This window comes from Mixophyes fleayi, chromosome 6 (genome assembly GCF_038048845.1).
Source record: "Mixophyes fleayi isolate aMixFle1 chromosome 6, aMixFle1.hap1, whole genome shotgun sequence".
Classification (NCBI taxonomy): Eukaryota; Metazoa; Chordata; class Amphibia; order Anura; family Limnodynastidae; genus Mixophyes; species Mixophyes fleayi.
Window position 1 is genome coordinate 202,815,971 of NC_134407.1, and position 25,882 is coordinate 202,841,852.

At 39.0% G+C, this 25,882-nt stretch overlaps 1 protein-coding gene across 4 annotated transcripts in view; it reads left to right on the forward strand.

Moving 5' to 3' along the window:
• Positions 1 to 25,882, forward strand: part of LOC142095217 (ATP-binding cassette sub-family A member 9-like) — a 127,184-nt gene that overhangs the window by 84,301 nt on the left and 17,001 nt on the right. For all 4 annotated transcript variants that reach the window (XM_075178102.1, XM_075178105.1, XM_075178103.1 and 1 more), the window contains 10 exons: positions 972 to 1,138; positions 4,004 to 4,131; positions 5,050 to 5,187; positions 5,707 to 5,817; positions 9,737 to 9,907; positions 13,206 to 13,319; positions 14,369 to 14,488; positions 16,059 to 16,133; positions 23,136 to 23,227; positions 24,192 to 24,312. In XM_075178102.1, coding sequence (XP_075034203.1) covers positions 972 to 1,138; positions 4,004 to 4,131; positions 5,050 to 5,187; positions 5,707 to 5,817; positions 9,737 to 9,907; positions 13,206 to 13,319; positions 14,369 to 14,488; positions 16,059 to 16,133; positions 23,136 to 23,227; positions 24,192 to 24,312 — 1,237 coding nt within the window. The remainder of the gene's footprint in view (positions 1 to 971; positions 1,139 to 4,003; positions 4,132 to 5,049; positions 5,188 to 5,706; positions 5,818 to 9,736; positions 9,908 to 13,205; positions 13,320 to 14,368; positions 14,489 to 16,058; positions 16,134 to 23,135; positions 23,228 to 24,191; positions 24,313 to 25,882) is intronic.

Genomic DNA, 25,882 nt, shown 5'->3' on the forward strand with positions numbered 1-25,882 from the left:
AATATTTGCAATTGTGACTCATGTGTATGGATTGAAAAATGCCAGCTCGACACATGACCTTGTACCACAAATGGGCCTCCTCCCCCACTAATTTTAACTTTTTCTAATTGTGATGTGTTGCTTGTCAATAATAGCTATGAAAAACAAGGGGAAACTAGGGCTGCATTTCTCAAGCGTCATTTTTTAATTTTCTGACTTTAAGAATACTGGATTATGATTATCTCTGAGGTTGTATTAAAACCTAATCCTGTTACAGGGTTAAGAAGCTCTATGGTACTGCACAATATAATAGAAATAAAGGTATTTGTTAATTACATGCACCCAGCTTGACAACTCCCACCTGTCAGTCCAGGGGGTTTGGTGATCTTGAGCTCCGGTGAGGAGTTGAAGATTAGCGAAATGAGTAGCACCTACAAGTGGTGCCTGTATAATTGACAAGTAGCAAAATAAGCTCCGTTTCTCTCCTCAAATCCATTTGAAGCTAGGCAAAATTAACGTAGATGGCACACGTGGCACATGCACGGGTGCCAGGAGGAAGGGGGAAAGCAGGTACAAAGTACTGGGGCTCAGGCCTGCCTGTGTAGTGGGAGGAGCCACCAACCTCCTGTGGCCATGCCCTCTTCAGGGTCCATAGAAGGAGCCCCAAGAAGTTGCTGTACCAGGGCCTGAAAGTCTTCTATCAGCACTGGGCACATGTGTGACATCACAATGGGAAAGATGGCTGCCCTGCCTAATATAGTTACAGAAATATTCAGCATCAGTAACTGATTTAAAATGACATTATATTTGAAAGGCACAGAGCACAATCCCTCCTTCCTTTTTGCCTCCTTTGTCCCTCTGCCCAGATATGTCGCTTTCTCTATTACTCTTTCTCTCCTCTGTTAATGGATCCTGAAATGTATAATGCTTCTTGTTTTTAACTGAACCCTGTTGACATTTTATGTGAAAGGTTTAATAAGTCTATTTTTCAGATTGCTCCTGTTCTTCCTATTCATTATCCCAATGATCATTCTCACCGCAATATTATATAATTACAAATCAATGCACATGTGGGAACTGAAGCCAGACCTTTATTTTCTGAGAGCAGGAGACAAGACTCACAAATACTATTCCAGACTTCTGATCAATAACAACACAGGTAAAACCCTCTGCAGCACGTTACTATTTTCAAGCCATGCACCTGTGCAACTATTTTTATTATTTGTATATTAAACCATAAAAAGCAGGTCGTTATGTGGTGGAACAAAGGCTCCCCAATAAACTGGTATCACCCCCTAAATATCCCCCTAAATATCCATTCCCTACCCATTGCAGATCATTTAAATATCCTGTAAAATATCCTGTAAAATGTGATCATACATCTTCTGTTATCACAGGATGGCAATAACAAAGAAAGTTAATGAAAAATATACTTTATTGAGTAGTATTGCTTAGCTACTGCAGTAGTTTTAATCAATAGTGGCACTAATATAATTTTGGGCAAAGAATCCATGTTTTTTGCAATCTGCAAAGTAAGCTTTGTGAATGTGTGATGTGTATATACATATATATATATATATATATATATATATATACACATATATTGTGAGAAAGTACAGCATTCACAGGAATCCAACACAGGTATGCTGAACCATTTAACTGTTTATTAGTTGTCAGGATATTAGTTGTCAGGATGGTAAACGGTTCCAACGCTGGTTCAGCAATCATATCCAGTAACAGTACACAAAAATCCCCACCACCTACATCTGGATAGACATCACTTCCCTGTCTGCAAGCCGGCACTTACTGGCATTGGTGGTCCCGCCCACACATACAGACAGTGCCTTTATACCCACCCCAAGCACTACAAACAAATCACAGCAAACCAATCACACCCATGTGGAACACCTGTGTGTGTGTGTGCTAAAAGAGGATCCCAGGGAAACTTTTACCCTGTCTGCAGCCTGCTGCTGCAGACTGGCTGTGTTTTCTTCAGATCCCTTATAGGGGAACTGTGGCAAAGAGGCATATTTGCCACAACATATATATATATATATATATATATATATATATATATATATATATATATATATATATACAAGTTAACCCGTGCATGATACTCATGTATTCTAGTCAAATCAAGCTACTTAAGGTCTTAAAAAGGTTCTTGTCATGCATTTGGGCCTAGCCCAGGCCTCCTCAGGGGAAGAGCGTTACTTCCCGACGCAAGCGGCCTTTTTAATGTGTGTTCATGAGGTAAAATTACCTCACGAAAATGAGTTTGACCCCTCAACTCGTAAATTTAGCTTTTACTACCCCTCCCACGGGGGGAAGGGGGGATGATGGAAGTTAACTGACTTGACTATTCTAATTTTTTTGTCAAATAATGTCAGTATACCAAATTTCAGGTCAATTGGATGAGCCCTTTCTGAGAAAATAGTTTTTCCCACACACACACACACACACACACACACACACACTAACGCACGCCTCTACACATGTGTGTTCACGAGGTAAAATTACCTCACGAAAATGAGTTTGAGCCCTACCAAATTTCAGCCCTTTTTGAATTTTTTTCCCCACACACACTAAGAATTTAGTAGGTCAGTGTATAACTCCGCCCAGCAGGTGGCGCTGCAACTTGTTTTTTTTTTTTTCACACACAGACAGACGCCACTAAGCATTTATATATTAGATATATATATATATATATATATATATATATATATATATATATATTATGATATAACATTATTTTTCTAGTGAATGTTGTTTTATACAGTAAGGGCATGATTCATTGAGGAAAGTAAAGCAAAAAAAAACTTTGGTAACTTTGCACCTTGGTAAAACCATGTTGCTTTGGAGGGAGAGCTAAATTTAAAATGTGGGGACAGATTTATAGTTGGGGAAGGGCATGTCCTATATCAACTTTAGATTTCAGTGTAAAAATAAAGCATCAAGTATTTGTGTCTCTGACTTCAAATGTCCTTATAATTTACAGTAAGTAATATATATTCCCATACTTTATTTTAAACTTTTTTTTTTCAACAAGAGTAAATTATAAACATTTAGATTTTAAGGCAAATGAACTTATTTTATTTTTCTATTAATACAATAAATATATTAAAAAATGGTTGATTATTTAAAGGTTTTTAAAAATGATGAATATTAATGCAAAGTTATATTTTTTAATTAAGATGTAGAAGAAGTGTAATGTCAAATGGAATTAATAAAGCTTACTAAGAAGTCTATTGAGGGTTAGGTAATATAAAAAATAGTCTTAATAATTATTGGATCCAGGTAGTAGAAAAGTATTATATGGGAGGAGATTATTTAATTTATTCTTCAATGGAAAGGCAAGGGGTCCAGACTCACATGTCAGATTTTTTTTTAAGTAATGTTAAAGGAGGAAGATCTTTGTTTCCCCAATAGGTTACTATGAATAATTTTGCTGCTATTAAGATGTGGTTCATCAATTTAATAGAATATTTGTCTAGATTTTGTGGAGGGTAGGAGAGGAGGAATGTCTGGGAATCTTTATTTATGGAATTTCAAAAAGAGAGTTAAGTAGTTTATCTACTTCATCCTTAAAGTGAGACATTTTGGGACGAGTCCAACATATGTGGCAGATATCTCCCCTTTGGCCACAATTCCTCCAACAGGGTGGATCAGAAGATACATACATCTTATGAAGTTTGTATGCTGTCTCCTTGTAGTGGTCAAAATAGAAGCACTATCTCTAATCGGTTTCCAATAATCCTCTTTAGGAGGAGAGCCAAGATCAGATTCCAATTCATGTCTTCTTTGGAAAACTGTGAACTTGTCAACGAGAATATTATAGATCAAGAATATTATACCTTTTTCTCAATTTATAGTATACAGGGAACAGTTTGACTGAGCAACACCCCCCCAAAAAAATATTATTTATTGCTTTAAAATTCCAAGTATTTGAATGTGAAGACAATTCTTTATTTCAATTCTATATATGTCGCCTGATACATGTTCCCTGTTATTTCTGAGACAGGTTCACCTATAGAGGATTTCATTGTTGCGGTAAAAGCTCAGGACATTGTGATTGATGTCATTAATGGTCCATACGACACAAACACTACAACATACAGAGGAGCTATAGAAGTCACTCGAAAAAATGAGGTGAAGAACCATCTGTGGAGAGAACATTGGGGCATTATGGACCTAACTGTCAATCCAGTACATTATATTATAATAAAATATGTGTGCATTTGTAGTTTAGAAAATACAGTACATTTCACTAGTGAACTTCTCTCAAGGAATTTCTAGAGACTACCAGATTAAAATCTAATAATAGTTGTTTTCTAATCAATCTCAGAGATTGTCTGCACAAGATATTGTCCTCTAAGATCTGTTCACCAGATGTTATCCGATAGGGTCAGTACAGCTAATGCACTGTAATGCCAGTTCACCAGAATCTGTCCTATAAGGTCACTTCACCAGATGTTTTCCTCTTAAGCTCCATTCAATAATGGTTGTTTTTATTATAACTTTACCAGTTTGTCATCTGAGTTGGTCCTTTGTGTTTCCTTGAAGGTCAGGTCATCAATTTTCATAATAGGCATAGAATAGAAGTAATTTTCTGATATTTCCAATAGCAAGGCATCCCCAAGATATGGAGCAAGGAATCTTAAAATATTAAAAATATCCTTAAATGCCTCTTCACACTTTCCAATGTCACCTCTCCAATACCTCCTCCAACCTTTCCAGTGCCTCATCCAAGCTTCCCAACAAACCCTTCAAGCTTTCCATGATATTTCCAACCTTACCAATGTCTCTTCCAGTCTCTCAAATGCCTTCTTCTACCAAGTCAATGCCTCCGCCAATCTTTCCAATGCCTCATCCCTTCATTAGAATATAATTTCCATTCTTTCCAATGCCTTCTCCAGCCGTATCAATGCCTCCCTCCAGGCTTTCCATTGCTTCTCTCTAACCTTTTCGTTGCCATCTCCTCTAGCCTATCCAGAGCTTCTTCCTAGCATTCTGGTGACACATCTGCTATTTATATTCATATATAAGTATCTGTTTTTACCCCTGTAGGGTTACACTTACACCATTGTAGGAAACCCCCAAGCTCAGAATGGACTACCAGTGCTCGTAAACATCATTAGTAATGCCTTACTGAAGACCTTTAACTCCAAGGAACGCATCCAAATATGGAGTAACCCTGTGTTTTCTGTGAGTATGAGTAAGCTGCACTAATGTTTGTTTCCGGTAATCCTGCTTTATTTTTATAGATACATGAGGAGAAAAGCAACCAGGGGAGATTATCAATTGTTTTAATCAATAGTAAATAAGTTTATAGTTTTCAAAATAGTGTTTGTGCAAGTGTAATGTACAATTGTCTAATTTTTGCTTTTCCTTGAAGGATTACAAGAAGTGTTCAGTTCTAAAGTAATAAAGTGAAAGGGATAAAAGATGCCTCTTTGTACTGCTGGCGTAAACTAAAGATCAGGGGGTAAATGTATGAAGCTCCGGATTCTTCATCTCCGGCGAGTTCAGCATCTTCAGCGCTTAAATTTATAGCGGCTCTGCCTTGTAAATTACAAGGCAGCGCCGCTTTAAATTTAAGCGCTGAAGACGCTGAACTCGCCGGAGATGAAGAATCCGGAGCTTCATACATTTACCCCCAGGTGTTTCCTTTGTGATCCACCAGAAATATACTTGTGCTGACTCCTTTTTCTTTCATTTTATTAGCATTTTGAACAAGAGTTCTATATGTACATATTTTTTATCAGTATGATATATATGGCATTTGCCAGTGGTATGGCACCCCATTTCGCAATGAGCAGCATCGAGGACACCAGGGTGAGTGAAGGAATATTGTATCTGAGCTATGGCTGTTTTGTTTCTGACCTAAGGGCATAAGAATGGATTCTGATTATGTGGCTAAGCAATTACTACTAAAAATTGTAACTGTTTTATGGTTCTTTTATGAAGATATCCTTATATGATATGATAATGTGTTTAGCAGAAGCTATTATAGAGAAGTAATTTTATTTTGATTAATAAAATGTTTAGACGTTCTAGAAATATCACAGAAAATGTTTGGAATTTTTATATTTATCCTGCACAAAGAAGCAATAATCCTGTTATGTTACATCTGTCAAGGAGAAATTCACCACTAACTGTTTGTGTAACCTATCCCAATAGCTCCTAAAATAACTTGTGCTTTAAACTCCCCGATAATTCTGATGAATTTTGGTATAGAACTTGGGAATCATGGTGAAAAATTTTGCTCAGATTCAATTTAAAAAAAAAGGAAAATGACCCCTACTGACATCAGAGTCAATCCTAAATTCACAATAAATCAGGGGAAATATGCCCAACCTCTCATCATAAACCAGCCCCAGCTCTTAACAGTCTTGACTAGGACACCATGAGCCTGGGTTTCCATTGCTACAGGGACAAAAAGACCAAGACTAGTCGGGATGTGGTCTAATTTCCGACAATGGCAATACATTATAAGGGCAATGCTATACATCTGCCAGATCCACAATCAGCAGAGCATTGGATGTGTTTTGGGAGGGAGCTGGGGATAGTTTTAAACTTCATTTTTTTTTGGGGGGGGGGGAAGGGTTGTAACGTTCTAGTGCCAACTGTATAGCCACTGGACTCCCCGGCATTGCTTTTTAATGTTAGCATTGTGATTGTCTACATTGTGAATGTTTACAATCACACTGACCACATTTTGGTGCTTTTGTGTGGGAGTTGGGAGGGTGGAGAAAAAAGTGTGCCCCTGAGAGGCTACCAGCTCAATGCTGATACACTATGGGCTGTGGGGTTACGGTAAAAACTAAAAGGATAGTTAAAGATGGATAAGATTGTAAACTTTGACACCACAGACGTATAATGAACATGACTCCCTAAGACCACTGCCCATTATACCAAAAGAGTAAAGAAAACCACACAATCTTCAAACAAACTTTAATTTAATAAACTCTCTCCTCTCTCCTCTCCAATTCACTACCAGTCATTCACAATGGAATCTGGAGAAATTCCAGCTTTGATCATTTTGTGTAAAACCCACACTCATGGTCTAACTATTATAGTGGAAACTGTGACTGTCTTTTGCTGGGGTTAGTTTAGGATTTTGGCAAGGGGGTATACACCCTCTTTTTGAATTTATTGATATACTATAGGAATCTGTCACAAAATTATTGCGGTTAATTCATGATCAGATATGGTGACGTCCTATAATAGATTATTAGGCTATTGAGAGATACAATAGTCAACTATTTTGAAATAATACTATAGCTTTAATCAAATCATTAATAAGACATTCTAGCATAGGAAGCGGGAATTATTATGCGACTTTCCCTACCCCGTTATTTTATACCAAATTCATAGATAGAGAGTTATACACAGCAATTTTTTTAAAATCACTTTATTTCACTTTTTCACTTTATATTTCACTGCACTTTTTAAATAATTTTATTATATCAATAAAAGTTATGATTTAATAATACTAGTGACCTGGTTTACAGGATAATGAATGATATATATATATATATATATATATATATATATATATATATATATATATATATATATTGGACTACATAGTGCATCATATCCCAATTCAGCTCTTTGCTCCTCACTCCAGTTGTTATAAAGTATAGCTGATTGGTAGCACCTCAATTATAATAATTTCCAATGACGAATAAGGACTCCTATAAGAGAAGAAGAGAAAATAAATAATATTATCTGACCGAGCATTGTAGTCCTCAACAAACTAGTGCGAATAGAATCCCAAAATCCCTCTACATACAATTTAATTGGTTTGTATGCAAAGTGGAGGATGTGACAGCCAGGGACCCGGGACGGAGGAGAGGAGGTCCGGGGCTCCCCCAGAATTGCCTTGGAGTTGGTCCGCCGGCGGAAACAGTAAGAAAAGTCCTGGGGAAATCCCTACACCAGAGCACAAGAGTCCTCAAATTAGGGGGTACATCTCCAGGAAGTGTTTGTGGGGGGGTCGCTGAGGTGCAGCGCAGCTACATTGAAGAAAGAGAAAGGAGCAGCTTAATAATAAAGAAAGAGCCTTTGAGAGGAAAAAAAACTGACATGACCGCCAATAGAGAAAGGGGATCGCTGCATGCAGCAGAATGGCTGTATATAAAGAAGGGAGGGGTCCTCAAGCCCAGAGAGCGGGGCTAAAGAGAGGGAGTAAAGAGAACTCAAGAGACAGCAGAGGACATTTGTATGTAGCAGTGTGTCTGCATTAAAAAGCCCTAATTAAGAGAGGGATCAGAGGGAAGAAAGAAACCCCTGTACAGAGCATTGAAAGGGGAAAAAAACCCATTGAGCAACATAGTGGGTCGCTGTCCTAGGCACGGTGACCACATTAATGTTGTGACAAGAGGGGACCCCAATGACAAGGTGGGGTCGCTGCCTGAACCACATTAAAGTTTGGTGATGATTCCTCTAAGGAGAGGGCCCGCAGAGCCGTAACTTAGAATTATAGCGTCTGGGGCGAGAAAGACAAATGCCGCCCCCCTAGCACTCAATTTTAACCAAATTAACCTAAAATATTCCAAAATTGCGCCCCCTTTCAGCATTGCACCATGGGCGTTCGCCCCTGTCGCACAGCTTTAGTCACGGCCCTGGAGAGGGGACTGCTATAAGATGAAGTGCAGCAGCACTGAGAAAAATGTAGAAAGATCTGAGAGTACACTAGAGTTAGAGTGTCAGAGCCTATGCAAGGAAGAGTGTTATCATCCCCCCTTAGGAGGGTTGAGATGAGTTTAGAGTACAAAGAGATGATGCCAGATCATGTGTTGAAGAGTAATTCCCTAGATGTGGGAAAGGTTTTTGCAATCAAGTATCATGCTGGAGTGAAGAGGATATGTTCTGTTTTGTAATATAGATGGTTTGGTGCCCAACTTATTGGGACTTTTATTGCACTGCACCACCAAGTTAATCACCTGTGTCCCGACACCTTCAAAGAGACTTTGCTGAAAAACCTGCATGTGCCCAGATCCCTCTGGTCATTTTCCAGAGGGATCCATGTGCTAGCCAGGGCTAGAGGAGGAGGTGCACTGCCTGCCTCTGCACCTTAACATCACATACAGTGACAGGGGGTTACATAAGCTTCATTTGGGCAGGGACTGATGTACATGATTAAATATTCCCTGTAAAACACTGTGTAATATGTATGTGTTATATAACTCTTAATAATAGTAGAGTATTATTGTCATTACAACAAAAGACTATTGCTGGTCACCACTGCTTTGTAAATGTGGACGGGGTTATCAGATTCCCCAGTAGGTGTTATTTATTGAGATAATTTTTGGTAAATCAATTTGCATATTAATTTGACAGCAATGAATTTGAATGAATTCTAAAAACAGAAAAACTGGTTTGCCCATCTCTATTCTCCATTATATATGACTGTAACCTGTCTTCTCCAGTTGCCTCCCCTATAGCTACTCCTATACATTTTCCAATAAGTTCCTTCTAAAACGTCTCCTGTAACCTCCCTATATCTGCTATAACTTCCCTTATAACTTCCTCCTAATGACGATTGAGTGTGTAGTTATGTATGTGTGTGCATGTGTGTGCTTTTTAACACAACATCAGAATCTTCTGCTTAAGTCACTTTGTATTAGTAGTTCTGCTCAGTCTTGTATGAATCTCTGACATTTGAAGTAATAGCAAGAGGGGGCTTTATGGTGTTGACCAGTAATTACTAAGGCTTATGTATTTTCTCCGTACTTTCCATTTCTAGATCAAAGCTCATTCCCAGCTGAGGATTTCTGGCCTCTTCCCTTCCGCGTACTGGCTTGGGCAGGCCCTGGTGGACATACCTCTCTACTGGTTTCTGCTGTTTGTAATGACTGCCATACTGTTTATATTCAGCCATAGGGTCATCCTGGATGTCTCGGTGGCTTTTCTGCTGGTGAGTGAGTGCACCCTGATGTGACACAATAAGTGTGGGTACAGTATTTATTGTGTTAGGTATTTCAGGAGACCCAAGAAGCAGGTTTTGGGACCAAACTTGGTGTCTCAACCTACAGATTGCACATCTCTGTGCTTTGAGTTGTGCATCATGAAAATATTTGTCTTTTAAAATATTGTGTACACCTTAAAACATCCTCTACTAGTTACAGCGATCCCCAGTCCGAAAAAGTGCATGCGGCTTTTCTTAAATACCTCGGCATAGAGGTGAAAAGGGAAATACTGTAAGCAAGATCCTCAAGAGGTGACAACAGTGCCACCTCTGTAGGGTCCCTGTGTATTCGGCAAGGTGTCTTTTAGACCTCTACCTAATGCAACAACCATATAAAATAAAAATATACACCTGACAACCCTTTTTTATCTTTTTCCTGACAAGTTTTCTTTCTTCTTCTTCTCTTGCTGTTTGCCTCTTCCATTAGTGCTGAAAAGTGAGTGGTGAGTTTATTATGTAGCCTAGATTTGTCATGTATCTGATTGTTATGTAGTCTCAGCTAACCAGAGCCCAGTGGAGAGTTTATATTGTTGTTTGGGGTTTTTAACATGTTTTTGGATTTTTTTCTACTTTTTAATTGTACCCTTTGACTACACCAGATCAAGAAATAAGATATAATTATATATATTTTTGGAGACGGGTGGGAGGGGTTTCTTTATTTGCTCCTCAAATGGACTACTGTGAAGATACAGGGTTTATCTGGCCCAATGCTACCCACTTCACGCTGGCTGGCCACCCACGGGTGCCTTCCTATGCCAGGGAAGTCTACCCAGTACCTTCTAGGATTCGTATGGTCACTCAGGCAAAATGCAGTTATAAAAATACAACAGTATATTTATTGTCATACAAACAACACTAGAATATTATGTACACACCGTAAATAAATGCCAGACAGATTTACCACATCATCTCTCCCTTACCCCAATAGCTTGAGGAGATATAGTCACCTGGCTGTCCAGACTTCACGACCCATGGATCTCTCTCAGCTGCATATATAGACTCTAGTTAGAGAACGACAACTCAAACCTAGCTTTTACACATTCATGAATGAAATCCCAGAATGAACACCACTCCCCCCTGGAGTCGTTCCTTATATCTCAGGTCTAATTTCCACAGTCTTTCCCCTCCCAGGGCAAACCCCTGGGTCTATTCTTCTTAACCATTGGCCAGTACAGGACTAGGGGGTTTGGACAGGGCAGTGAAGATGAGCTGTCCTTTCACAGAAGTCCCCTGCTGGGATGCAGACAGAACGTCTGGACTAGTCCTAAGGAGAACAATTGATGCTAATTGGCTTCCCCTACTTCCAAGGATAAGGTAGCAGTGAGCCCCTCCTAAAATTAACCCCTTACACTACTTTGTGATGTCACAGGGTCCCCAGCTGTTCCATGCTTCCTGTAGAGGAAGGAGGGGGGAGAATGAATGTATTGTGGACACCACCTGATCTTTACCCATAACCCTCCTGGCTTCAGTTTAAGGACAATGAATAGCAACCTTACTGCAAGTCATCAATATACAATACACAATATACATATTTACACTGGACTACAATGTCCCTTTAACCACATGTTATTGGACAATGCAGTTGTAGTTTGGTGAGCTGGAAAACAAAAGCATGGGCTATAAAAAGTAGTATTTATAATCCCCATTATGTGAGAAATGAGAAACCGAATGGTCACAGGTTTATCACGCTCATTTCGTCACAACTACTTTAAATCCAGACAAGACTAATGAAAACAAAGACTTCTATTGACTATAAATAGAATAAGTGTTAATAGTTTGGGATCTAATAAATATTTTTTCTGGTTTAAATAATAAGAGAACAGGTGCAGATGATTAGCTAGTGTAGCAGGTTAACCCCTGCTAGTGAAAGAGACAAGGATTAGTAACAGCACCTCTGGTGAAACATGGCAACTGCAAAATTACCCCTCCCAAAAAATTACCTTGCCAATACCTCTCTGCGTGCCAATTCTCATACAGATTATATGTATGTACTATTTAAAAGCTATTGCCATCTGAAAGTAAGGAGTCCGAATGAAAAGCTCAGATTAACCTACACAAAACTAATTGCTTCCGACAAATTTATAAATACAGGTGTAAAATGGAGAAACAGCACTTCTTGAATAATTATTAATTTAATGAACTAGATTGACGTTTCTGTGGTGCGCAGGCCACCTTTATCACTGTAACAAAAGAGCGAAGCGCTCACAATTTTTACAGCCTTCCCCCCATTTTAAAAACAATGCTAAATTATTGCCATGAAGTGTAAGGCTGGCTACACTCTACAGAAAATTTCTCCCGATGTGATATCGTTAACGATTTTACTACCGACTGAAAGTCCCGATCAGCATGCCGATACAATGTGTACACACCCCTTTGACCAGATTTACCTTCAGATCTGTGCTCTTCATCTGTCATAACTATCAGCTGAAATGATTGTGACTAAACTCCATAGAGATCTATGGACACTGCTGGCCGTTTGTACGTACACACTGCAAAATTGGAACAGCCTCGTTCCATCGTTGACCAATATTTATAGTATGTTTATAAAATCAAATGAAACGATATGATGTGCTTTGAAGCGATAATCGTTCCTCGTTGGAGTGTACAAATTATTGCAATATCAGGCCGAACGGTCGTTTATCATGTGATTTGTCAGATGATCGGGTGAACAACCTGTAGTGTGTACACAGCCTTAGATATAAGTAAAAAATACAGAAACAATATAAAAAGATTGTGTCAGAGCATAAAATGTGGCAGGTAGGTATGGCCCACTGCTACTCATAACAGTCACCACAGCAGAACTGAATAAACAGTATAGACAATGCTGTATTGTTAAACTAAAGGTGCAGTACAGTAAAAAAGTGTATATTTGATCCCCACAAATGGACATACATCCTAATCTAAATGAGGCACATAATATGCTGCATATGCTCTGAAAATTGTGTCTTTACTTTCTCCTGCACTGGTGTGAGATGCAAATACTCTGTTGCAACTGTCGGAACTAAGGTCAAAGCAGCAGCCGAACCATATTTTTCTATATCTCTCTACAAGATAAATTATGTGTTCAATTTAGCACCATGTTTGTCAAGTACAACATTTTTAGAGTCTATCCAGCGCTAGCATCAATACTTGTTTAATTGGTTGTGGTCAATTAGAAATTTAAAATAATAAAATTAAATTGGGATCCTGATATAAGTTTTTCGTAATAGTGCATAGGTATGTACTCAACATAAATCTTTCCTCATAGATCTTTAATATTCTTGGGTATGGAGCAGCCGTTGTCCTTTATGTCTATGTCATCGCCTTTATTTTCAGACGTGGAAAAAGTCATCATGATCGGTGGTCATTCTTTTTTGTGATGGTAAGTTATGTGATATCCATTGCTACTCTTTAATAGCAGATGTTCGGTAACCTTCCTGTCATGTGGATCCAGGGTTGTAACTAGGACGGTGCGAGAAGGGCTGCAAATATGAAAGGGGTGCAGGGAATTAATATTTTACATTATTTTGTTTCAAATTGAGGGTTTGGGGGCGTCACACTTCTTTCTTGCCCCAGAAGTCAACATTTCTTGTTACAGCTCTGTGCTGATCTATCTCCTCCAGTAGGTGGATAATAGCATTACATACCTGATGATTATCAGGGTCCCATACCTTGATTAAAAGGTGTCAGGTGAAATAACACCACCTCTGAGCATCTACGAACATTCAATATCTTCACCAACTACTACATGGTAACCTGTCTTTCCCAACAGGTCTATCAGGGTATACTTCCACCATAAATAGTTTACTAGATCCAGGTACTTCCACCAGATACTCTGTCATGGTGACTCAATCACTAGTCTTCTACAGTAAACTATCTCCACATATAGTTTACTATGAGTCATACAACTCCCCTCAACATATGAGTCAATGTAAATTTGAATCAAGTTGTTTGTTGTAGATGATTTTATGCAGTAACAGACACAATACTCTACAATTGGGAAAAAGATGAAGGATGGCACATTTTTAAATGGGACTTTATGTTCTAAGTGGGAGTGTTCTGGCCCAATCACTCAAATCTTCATTCACAGAACTTGCATAGAGGCACTGAAAAATATAAAATATTGGAATGCACCTATGTGGGCAAACAACAGTCAAATAGCTGCAATTGCATTTTTATCTGTAGATAAAAGTATTTGGGGAGCTTAGAAAAGCAATTTTTGTAAACAAATCTAAGTGATTTGAATAGTACAGAGACAGAAGAGATTGACAAAGAGAAAAGATCTAACAGAATGTCAAAACAAAATATAGATTAATTATTAGTCTCCGGATGTAGGACTTGGCATGTATATTTCTACAAAAGACTTGTTAAACTAACTTTTTTAGCATTGACTTTTGTGTACAATATGCACTTGTGTTTTCTCTTTTTCAGACATCGTTACTACCCTTAATCATAGCGGATTTTGCATATGATAGCTCTGTTATAGCAATAACATTACTCTACGAATTCATTTTCCCACCTAGTACTTTGAGTGGAGTGTTTTCTGCAATTGTAAGTGATGCTTTTAGTCTATGTGTAATATTTTATGTGACCAGATCCATAGTTGTATATAAGTTCAATTGCTTTGAAAGTTTTAAATACAAAATACAGTAAAATTACTTTAATAATTTCAGCTTCATAAACATATTTGATAGTATAATGCAAAAATTGTTAGGGTTTCTTTTTAGTGCTTTGTGTTTTGGTGCAAAACCTAGCTGTAGATGAAGGTATAATCCTGCCTAGGAGGTGTTCGTTACATAACTGTAGATGAAGGTGTATTACTGCCTAGGAGAGTTCTTAGAGTTTAAAGAATAGACTTTTAGTTCTGGCTAGCAGCTGTCCTACACATAGCTGTAGATGAATGTATAGAGTGTCCTGGAATTTGTCACACACCGGTTGTTGATAACGGTATAGACCTGTTCAGGAGTATTCCTACACCTAGCTGTAAGTGATGTTATAGACGTTTGTTATTTTTCTGAACTTAGCTGTAGATGAAAAACTACCTGGAAGTTGTAAAAAAAAAACAGCTGTAGATTAAGATGTAGGGCTGTTTGAGATACCTAAACCTATATGTAAATTAAGGCATATTCTTACTTGTAGCTGTCTCACATCTCGTCCACGATGGGAATTTCTATTTGCTAAATAAATGTGGTGACTTAGGCTAGGTACACACTTGAAGTTTTTCAGCTGAATATCGGGCCAATAACTTGATAAACGACCGCACGGCCACATATCGCATTAGTGTGTATAATCACATGATGAACGACAATTGTTCCAAAGTGGCGATTGTCACTTTATTTGGTTGGTCGTACTGTTTAATAATCTCGTTCCAATCCCCTTCCTATCATGTAGTGTGTATGTACTCACGATAACGACCGCCATAGACTACAGAGTCATGGGTTTAAAGTATTAAGTTCCGATTTCTGCAAGTCGCCGGAAATCGTCGAGTTTACAGTGAAAATTTAAATCGGTAATGGCTTTAAAGGCATTGTTTTGCAAAACAATGCCTTTAAAGCCATTACCGCTTTAAATTTTCACTGTAAACTCGCCGAAATCCGGCGACTTGCAGAAATCGGCGCTTAAAACATTTACCCCGTGGTCTTTTCAGCCGATGCCAACAATGAACATGTCTTAGTGACTTAATTGTAGAGTGTGCTGTAGATTAAATAGATTGTTCTTTCGTTCTGAGACTGAAAACTTTGTTTCAGAGTGACAGAAGCTAATGGGCTTCGTAAGGACATGTGCATAGCTATAATTTGGCGGTACTAATCATTGTGGCAGGGATGAATGAATGAGTGACCAGATGAAGAGCATAGATCTGAAGGTAAATGATGTGCAGTGTGTATGCATGAATCGCCCAACCGGTCAGATCTTCAGTCGTAGGTACAATCGTTGTAGACAATGGATTTGTTGGAAAAGTCTCCAGTGTGTACCTAGCCTTACTGTTCTACATTACTTGCAATAAAAGTGTTATATCTTGTGAGAAAGTATCATCCAGCTTAAGGTGTAACTTAGGATCTTCACAGGAGCATGATGTTTCCTTTGGTCTACACGCAGCTAATGTTAAATTTATTTTTTTTAGGCACAAATTGAGGGTGAAGAGTTTTATGGTTATGGAGATATGTCGCTATCATCAATGCTGCTGATATTACTACTTGTAAGTATTTTGTGTTTTTGTAATACGTTGTACATCAGAGATGTTATCCAATTTGTTGACACTTCATAATTAAATAAACCATTTGGGTAACTTACTGCTTAGATAGCTGGCAAGGTTGCGTTTTGACTGTTTTTATTATATTATATTTACACGTTTGGACACTATTTGTGTAATTTGTGTAAGTAAAAATATAATGAGAAAATTCACTTGGCCAGTCCTTACTACAGTTAAATAGAAATTCTAAGTATATAGTTAGTGTTATGACTTATGCAGATTCAATAATAATCCATAGATACTTGGGTGATGTTGGTGGTCACTGTCGCCTGGTTGGGGTTATTAAAGTAATTTTATCGTTTTCAAATAAGCATTGCCCAAGCGATTGTATTGTGTTTCCGAAGCACAAGCAATTTATTTAGCAAAAGCAATTTGTTTAGCAGTTCAATAAATAAGTACAATACAGTACAATATAGCTGATACATGATACCTATTAAAGATGTTACATTAAATCAGGAAAGTATAAAAACACAGAATACATTAAATTTTCCTTATAGAGCTCCCCAGAGGACAATGGAACACAGCCATGCTCACATGTAGCCATGTTCAGAGAGAGAGAGCTAACAAAAGCCAACATGCTTGTATATACTTGTCTAGCTAACACTTAGTAAGTTCTTCATTGGTCCGGGGGTTAATAGCATTCCAGTTTCTTGCAAGTTATAGGTCAGTTCATTTGATCCTTACATAGGGTGAGAGGAACATCCCCCACCCTATTGTTCCCATGATTTGACTCTGAATGACCAGTTCAAACTGACTCACATAAAAGTATTTAAGAGCATTAATCTCATATTGCTTGTATCTTGTGATCGCTAGATGCAATCGCTATTCCGTCCACACCGGGTTAATGCTGGGGAAATAAGCTTTAATATGAGACCAAACTCTTTATCTTTTAAAACACCTGAACCATAAAAACCTTTACTTCAGTATTATATATATATATAAATAAATAAATATACAATCTAATACATTTTACTAATAAATGAATGTGGATTGGAACCTTTAATAAATATGAAATATATAAATAACCAAATGTTGTAGTGCGAGTGTGTGCGTATTTTACCGCGTGATAGGGCCATGCCCCGTGCAGAGTGGCATGCTGGGTGCAATTGCACGATAAAACAATATTAACCAATATACTTTTCGTTCATCCAATTATACGACTTCGACAGGGTATACTTATTCTTCCATGCCAGGAACCTTGGATTCAGGATTCATACAGCTTCCTCGACCATCGCTGCAAACTCTCATAGCTTCCTGGATTCTTGTAGTCTGTTGCTTCTGTTCTCTAAATCATCTGCTCTAAATTTCTCTTTGACTTTCCCTACCACTTTCTTGTCCCTACTTTGGCTCTTTAACTGTCTCTATTTCTTGTTTCCCATCCCTCACTTGCTTTTCTTGATGTTTCTTTTGACCTTTCAATCATTTATCACCTATTTTTTACCATTATACTTCTTTCTCTGTCTCTCTCTACTTAACTGGATCACTTATAAATAACTTATGGTATAAATTTATTTAAAGGAAATAGTGCAGGGCGTTTACTTATATAATTGCAAATGTACTTATTTTTGATATTGTGTGTATGTTGGTAAAGGAGATATCTTTTTTTCTGAGACCAGGGGAAGAAATGTGTTTTTTAGGCATATATCTGATACACAAAATACTTCCTCAACAAAGGCTTATTGTATCTTGGAGTAGGGAAATGACTTGTTTGGGATTTTGCAACTTTCTTTGGCAATGTGTATTCTGCAGCTGTCTGAAGAAAGGACCAATGTTAATCTCATGTTAATTAGACCTTTTGATGTGTGAGGGTCCAGCACCTGAAGGCACAGGAAGGTTTAATTAGACTTACTACTAGATTTCCTGTGTCTAATGCAAGATGCAGGAAATCACAACAAGTTTTTGGATATCACAGATAAGTGTAATTATTGTTAGCTTTGCATTGCATGTAAGTCCATGTTTGGGTAAACAAATTGCATCCTGATTCTAAAAATAGCTCAGATTTCAGGGGGCTGGCTTACCCTGTGAGGCTCTGTCCAAATCTGTATAAAAAGCAATGTTCAAAAAACACTTCCAACCAGTGTGAGCAAATAATCATCACTTGCTTCAAAGACCTGCTTGGAAACTTCTCTATTCCTGTGCCCTACAGATTAGACACAAAATCTAATCCGTTCCCGACTCCTGCAGAGGTGTATGGTTCTGTCTTTGGCTGCCGTTTTTCTCTTTTCCCTATGGTCCGTATGGCGAGTGCCATATTGTCCAGGAGTGCGAGTGTTTGCGCACCAAGCCTCTGGGTGACCAGAGGACTTTCGCTGCCTATCCTTAACACTGGATGCCTGCTGTAATACAGGTACGCCCACCTCTACTTAACATCCATCTGCATTAAAATTACAAATACTATCCTGACTCGAGGGTATGTGGTGCTTCCTTGGTTACTTAAAACTACTGGAAAATATAATATACTGACACGAATGCCCTGACGCAGCACAGCTGAAGAGCTCTCAATATACAATCAAGTTACAGGCTCTTTTGAATTCTTAAAGCCCACTACCTTGTATGTCTAACTGGAAGCCCACACTTCATTCTGTGACAGGTTGGAAGGTGAAACCACTCTGCAGTGACTTTGCAAGTCATACTGATAGAGCCTAACCTAAAGCCAATATTACACTGTGAGACACAGATTTCTGAATCTCCTCAGGCTTGTTGCTAAGACATTTACGAAACTGTAAGCTAACTATTCTTTGGCATCGCTACAGGGTGATTTACTACTTTGTCTCTGACATCATGGGCAAATATAGCCAGTCCACATCCGTAGGAAGGCTGGAGCATTTTGCTCATTCCTCCACTACTATTGGTAGCTCGGGAGACGCACCGCAGTCCCCCACCCCCGCCCTCCTCGCTGACTGAGACAGAGGTCACATTACAACAGGTCTTACAGGCCATTGCGACTTCTGAAAAATATGTGACTGAAATAATTGGAGAGGTGCAGGCCCACCTCTCCCTTCTCCAGCATGACATGCAGAAAATCAGGGAGCGAGTGGGTGAGGTGGAGACTCGCATATCTACACTGGAGGATGTCTCTGCACCAGTGAGAGGCCAGTTTGAGGGCTTGGAGTCACAAGTTTCCTTGTTCAAGCGAAAACTCACAGATATTGAAGGGCATTTACAGCGCAATAACATTCGTTTGGTTGAGCTGCCTGAGAAGGTGGAGGGTGATGCCCCAGAGTCCTTCCTTGAGAAATAACTGGTTCAGTTGTTTGGCACACACTCGTTTACAGCTCAATTTGCTGTGGAGTGGGCACACTGCATTCCAACTCAGGCATATCCACTTGGGGCTCCTCCCCACACCTTCATAGCCAAACTCCTGCACCAACGTGATCGAGATGCTGTGTTGCGTTTTGCCAGGCAGAATTTCCCTCTGCAATACACTGGCTATATCAGCGCAGAGACAGAGCAGTAATTGGACACATTATTGTTTCTATTCAATACCATTCTAATCTTAATACCAGTTGTAACAGCAGTAAGAGGAGGATAGAGGAGGGTTTTTGTTCAGTTTCTGGCACTTCAAGTGCTTTTGGGGTGTTCCCCATTATTTTGCTTTAATTTTTCTGGCTGTCAAAAGTCCTATTTGTCAGCAGTGTAAAAAAAATAATATTTAGCACTCCAAGTGCTTTTGGGGTGTCCCCCATTCTTTTTTCTGGCTGTCAAAAGTCCTATTTGTCAGCAGTGTAAAAAAATAATATTTAGCACTCCAAGTGCTTTTGGGGTGTCCCCCATTCTTTTTTCTGGCTGTCAAAAGTCCTATTTGTCAGCAGTGTAAAAAAATAATATTTAGCACTCCAAGTGTTTTTGGGGTGTCCAGCAGTATATAAGAAAAAGTATGGGCACTAGATAATTACATATAGCATTTATTGGCTCATAACATCAATGATAAAAATGTAACATTGTACATATAAAAGTCCTGTATAAAATGCACAAATTATGGACTTCAATTGCATCAGATTGCGTTAATATTACTGCTTATAATCACACTATTACAATAGATAACCTCCGTATGAATCTTCAACAACGTTGGCATATATGCATACTTTAATTGAGCATCAAAACAGTCATTGTCCCGGGATAACTCGGTTCCCAATAAACCTGATAATACCTCCAACCCGTGGAGCAATAAATGTCATACAGGATCTCACAGGTTTACATCTATTCAGGTTTCTCCCAATGATATTATATCCTGTCTGTTTCTAACACACTGCAGTGTGGACTTATAATCATTCAAAGTTTGATGTTCAGAACATTGTGTAATGTCAAATAAAGAAATGAAAGTTGCTCAATCAATTTATAGGCTATAGCAGGTGCGTGAAAGGGTGGGGTTATCCTAAAATGAACAAACACACGAAAAGAGTTCCCCCAGCACACTGCTATAGCCAGCAACAGATCTGCTATTTCTACTGTAGATAAAAATGCAAAAGTCTCAGTTACACACATTTGCAAATGTATGTTGAAGCCACCCACCACGCCAAGGTGCTTTTGCTAATAGGGTGGTCCTAACTCTAAACAATGAGAGTCCCATATATTTGGGCCATACATATGTGTTTTTAAATTGAGAGCTAACGTACCAAAGAGGTACCCCAGAAACCTCCAAATAGCAATCCAATGTCAGCACTCCCCCTCAGCTACTGACACCAACATGCCTCTCAGACAAATAAAGAAATGAAAGTTGCTCAATCAATTTATAGGCTAGAGCAGGTGCGTGAAAGGGTGGGGTTATCCTAAAAGGAACAAACACACGTGTGTAATGTCACCTGCGTGGTACTTCAGGCTCCACTCGGTCCCAGTGGCGGGACGTCTCCCGGGCACTCTGCCTGTCTTGTTGTAAACAGTCACACTGGGTGTTTAATATATCACAATGATGTTCAGCAGCCCATGTTGAAGTGGATTAACTTGCAGCAATATCACGCTGATGATAGTTAGATCTTCATGCTCTGATAGACCAGAGCTGTTTGCTGGAATAATACAATTGCTTAACGCGTTTCTCGGCGTATACTGCCGTTTCCTCAGAAGCAGAGTAAACAAGTGTTAGAGCAGAGGGGTTTTTATCCCCCTGCAGAGATCCAGGTGATTTCTATAACATCTCTAATTGAGAGAGAAAGAAGTAATCCCTTTCAGCAGATCTAATATAGTGAGTAAATATCTCATTCTCTTAAGTCCATGGTAACAACTCTGTGTATACATTTTAGCATGTTGTGCATAAAAACATGTGGGGACTTACAGTTCCCCTTCATCATGCTCTTGTGATAACAATATTTCAACATATTTTATACGATATAAATAAAGATAAAATTAAAAAAGAAAAAAGAAGAAAAAGACTCAAATTCCCATTTCTTATTAATCATATTTCTCATTTTGAGGTGTCCCCCATTCTGTTGCATTAAATTTTCTGGCTGTCAAAAGTCATATTTGTCAGCAGTATCTAAAACAATTTGTAGCACTACAAGTGCTATAATGGATTCAAAGCAGTCCACATATGAGCAGAATCAGCAACCAGGTTCTGTCACCAGTCCTGAAGGTAGTGTTCCCAGTACGTCATCTGGGAAAGGCGATGTCAAACTACACAGTCTTTTGAAATCAGGCAAAAAAACACAGACCAACATTTTTTTTACCGTGTTGAAGGGAAAAAGAAGTGTAACTGAGAAAAAGTTAACTGCCGATAAAAAAAAAATTGCCAACATGCCATTCTACACACGCAGTGGCAAAGTGAGAATGAGGCCTTCACCTTTCTCTATTAGTGGCAGATCCAAAAATGTTACCAAGCCTACAAGTGGTGCACAACTACTGTTACGCGTCAAAGCCGAGCTGCAAGATAACAGTAAGGCATTAGAGGATAATGTTTGCTCTGAATCAGAAATGACACCAATCCCTGTGGAGAGTCCATCCAACAGTGGGATGTCTAATCGTGAGCATTCTGTTAGTGTACCTATAAAGAGGGGCCCTTTCAGCAGTTCTGCTGATGTGTGCCTGAACAGCCCGAGTGTAGCCGGTGATACACAAATTGAGGATGCCACTTAGGAAATAGGAGAGGATGAGGGGGAGATTTGTGTAGGCGATGAGGGCGCTAATGAGGATGTTGATGAGGATGACGTTGTTTGTGTAAGTCCTGCACCAGTGGAGCAGTTCTGGCACGTGACAAGAAAAAGGCCATTGTCATGCCTGGCCATAAAACAAAAAAATCCACTTCTTATGTGTGGAATTATTTCTACCCCAATCCAGACAACAACTGTATAGCCATTTGTAGTGTATGTCAAGCCACAGTCAGTCGAGGGAGGGACCTTAACCATCTTGGAACCTCGTCTATGTTACGCCATTTGACAAGAGTTCATGGCAAAGTGTTGGGAAAAGCTGAAAGTTCTTCCAAAAAAATTACAAGCACTCCATCATCAGCTAGGACCCTCCGCTCACTGACATCCCGACGGCTACAAAATACACCCACCACACCATCCTCATCAATATCCTCATTAGCCCTGCATCCCACTTATTAAGGCTGGATGACTCCTGCACTATTATTGATTCCTCTGAAGAAAACGTTAGTCCCACTGCTGCTACTGTTGCTGCTGCTGGGGGTGAATCGTCCCTTTACAATGCAGCGCCGCTTGAAATTTAATCGCCGAACACGCTGAACACGCGGGTGGTCAAGAAGCCGCATGTTCATACATTTACCCCCTGGTATCCTCTTATCATTATCTACATCTCCAAGCTTTGTGTCATCTTATACAAGCCTTAGTCTGGTATCCTCTTATCAGCATTTGCAGTAAAATGTCTAGTATGGTATCCCCTTTATCACCATCTATAACTCTCAGGTTGGTAGTCTATCAAGGTATTATAGAGGTGCAACATGTTTTCCTCTCATGCTTTCTAAATATCTCAACACATTGAATGTCTTCTTTCTTCTAGTCCTGCATACAAATCATCCTGTTCTGGGGCATCTTGTGGTGTTTGGAATGGAGATATGGAACACGGAGCCTGAAGAGAGACCCAGTGTTCAGGTTTAGTATACGATGTATTTCTGGTTCTAAGTACTCCAGCTAAATATCATATTTTTCCTTATATCCCCAGCTTTACATTGCTTGTTCTGTCATATACATTATATACATTTAGAGCTCTCCTTGGTGGCCAGGAGACGTCGGTTTATCAAGAGGAAGTTTACTGTCGATGTGTAATCGGTTAAACCACAGTTATCCGGGTACAAATGAGTGTGAAAAGTGGGTCCCAGTCACTTTAATATTTTTCCCAATAGCTTACTGAAATAACTTCAGGGAATAAGTTAGATACAGGCAAAATGTATCCAGGTTACCTCAATACAGGTAATAACAACCAGTAGAATCTAGAGTAACGAGATTAAATAATACCTGTCAACAGAAGCCTGATGATGATGATGGTGAGTTGGGTAAGCAAGCCTCTCCCTCTCTTACCTAACAATCCTCTGCTCTTGTGGATCAGGTTCTATATCTGCTGCTATCACGTTCATCCTTAAAACTGTGGTACAGAACTATGGTGGAGTGACACATTCATCGCTCCTCTCTTGTCACCACTAATGGAGTATCTGCACAGAGTTACTCTGCTAGTTATACAATTTCCTGGGGCCAACACTTTCTAACATTGCAACCCAGGCAAACTATCCATCAAACATGACCAACCAGGAAGGACCCAGCTACTCCCAGTCAGAGCTCTGGCTTGGAGTCAGGTGGCCATGCACAAAATGTCAACGCTTACTGACTGCAGCAGATGCAGACCTTCTTTAAGGAAGCACCTGCACTAAAAAAAACCAGCAACATAAACATCTACCCCTTACATTGGTGGGCTACACATTCCTTGTTCTGCTCTCAGCACTTTAACCTGAGTATATGAATTAGGAGGCATGGGATATCATATCACATGGGATTGTAGTTGTCACTACGTTTTTATAACTTGTAGCAATAATATTATTTTTATCTTTCAATTCCTTTCCAGAACTTCAAAAAGGAAACCTAATATTAAACCAAATCCAGAGGAGCTGGAAGATGCTGATGAAGCGGTTCTGGCTGAAAGAGAAATAGTTAAACACGCCAAAGCTACTAACCACGAGGAAGAGGTAATATGATCTCTCCACCACACGGTCTTTACCTGTAGCAGGGTCAGATACAAGACTTTGAGGCAGGGCCACCTTAACTACATTATGGGCCCCCAGGCAATGCAGTGCACCGGGCCCCTAAAAAAAAATAAAAAATATATATATATATATATATATATATATATATATATATATATATATATATATTATATATATATGTGTGTGTGTAAAAAAAATATATATGTATTGAAAAAAAAAAGTGATTATATATATATATATATATATATATATAATCACTTTTTTTTTTACATCTATATATATATATATATATATATATATATATATATATATATATATATATATTTTTTTAACTTACCTTAAATCCGATCCCCTTCTCCTTTTTTCCGCGCCGCTGAGTCTCTTCTGCGCTCTTCCGTGCTGTGCTTGCAGTGAATGCTGGGCGTGACATCATGCCCAACATTCACTGCGAGCACAGCACGGAAGAGGGGACCAGGGAAGGAGCCGGATCGCCGCTGACGTGACCACAAGGTAAGAATTTTCATTTTTATTTTTTTTTCAGGATTTTTTTTTTACAGAGCTGCCTCGGACGGGCCCCCTTGCCCGCAGGGCCCCCGGGCACCTGCCCATTGTGCCCAATGGAAGAGACGGCCCTACTTTGAGGGCTAGATTTACTAAAGGATGGTTTGATAAAAACGCCACTTTTCGGCTGTTTTAAAACTGACGGATTTACTAAAGGCCGAACCGCCACTAAAACAGCCAGAATTTACATTTTTGAAACCACCACTTTACAAATCACCATCCCAATTTTAACAATGATGAACATACAAACAGCCGGATTTACTTAGCTGGGGTTTGCAAATCCACCACAAAACCACCATCCAAACAGCTAAAACAATAGAGATAGGTGAAATTGCTCTAACTGCTTGATGTTTGAGCTACTTAGCCATTCAGAACATAAGAGGAAGATAGATATTAGTAATAGCTAGAAAAGTCTGTTCTAGTGGAATTTACGAGTGTGCGCTATTCCCTATGGACCGCGGTGGAATAGATTTGACCCATGTTTGTGATGCCCCTTAACTTAAAGGACAAAAAATGCTGTGCTTTATTACCTTTGTCATAATATTTTGGTCTAGTCCACCACAGGAATGTCTCAATTTGGTTAGCTAGGCCTAGATTGTATTTGCCTTTAAGCTTAATCAGCTTTTTTGCTCTCAGTCTGGTCCAGTTTTGTTTCTGCTTTAAAGCAAAGAGCTCTTGGGTTTCTCCTTCAGGAGCTCAGCAAGCTGAGAATGCGCTGTAGACTCTGAAAATGAGAAATCAGAATTCTGTAACAAGCTGATCCTGTCTACCACTTAATGGTTCTGATTGGCGTATTAACCCCTCCCAATTAAGTTTATTTTGATCTACACTGGAATCAAGGATGAAGCTTTTTCCTGGACACCAGAGTGGGTATTTTAAATCTTCCAGTTCTGCCACTACTCTACTGGCTCTCCATTTGTCCCATATCATCTTCCAAGCACAAACATGCAAAGGATTTAAATACTTAAATATCATCTCTCACAAAAATAAA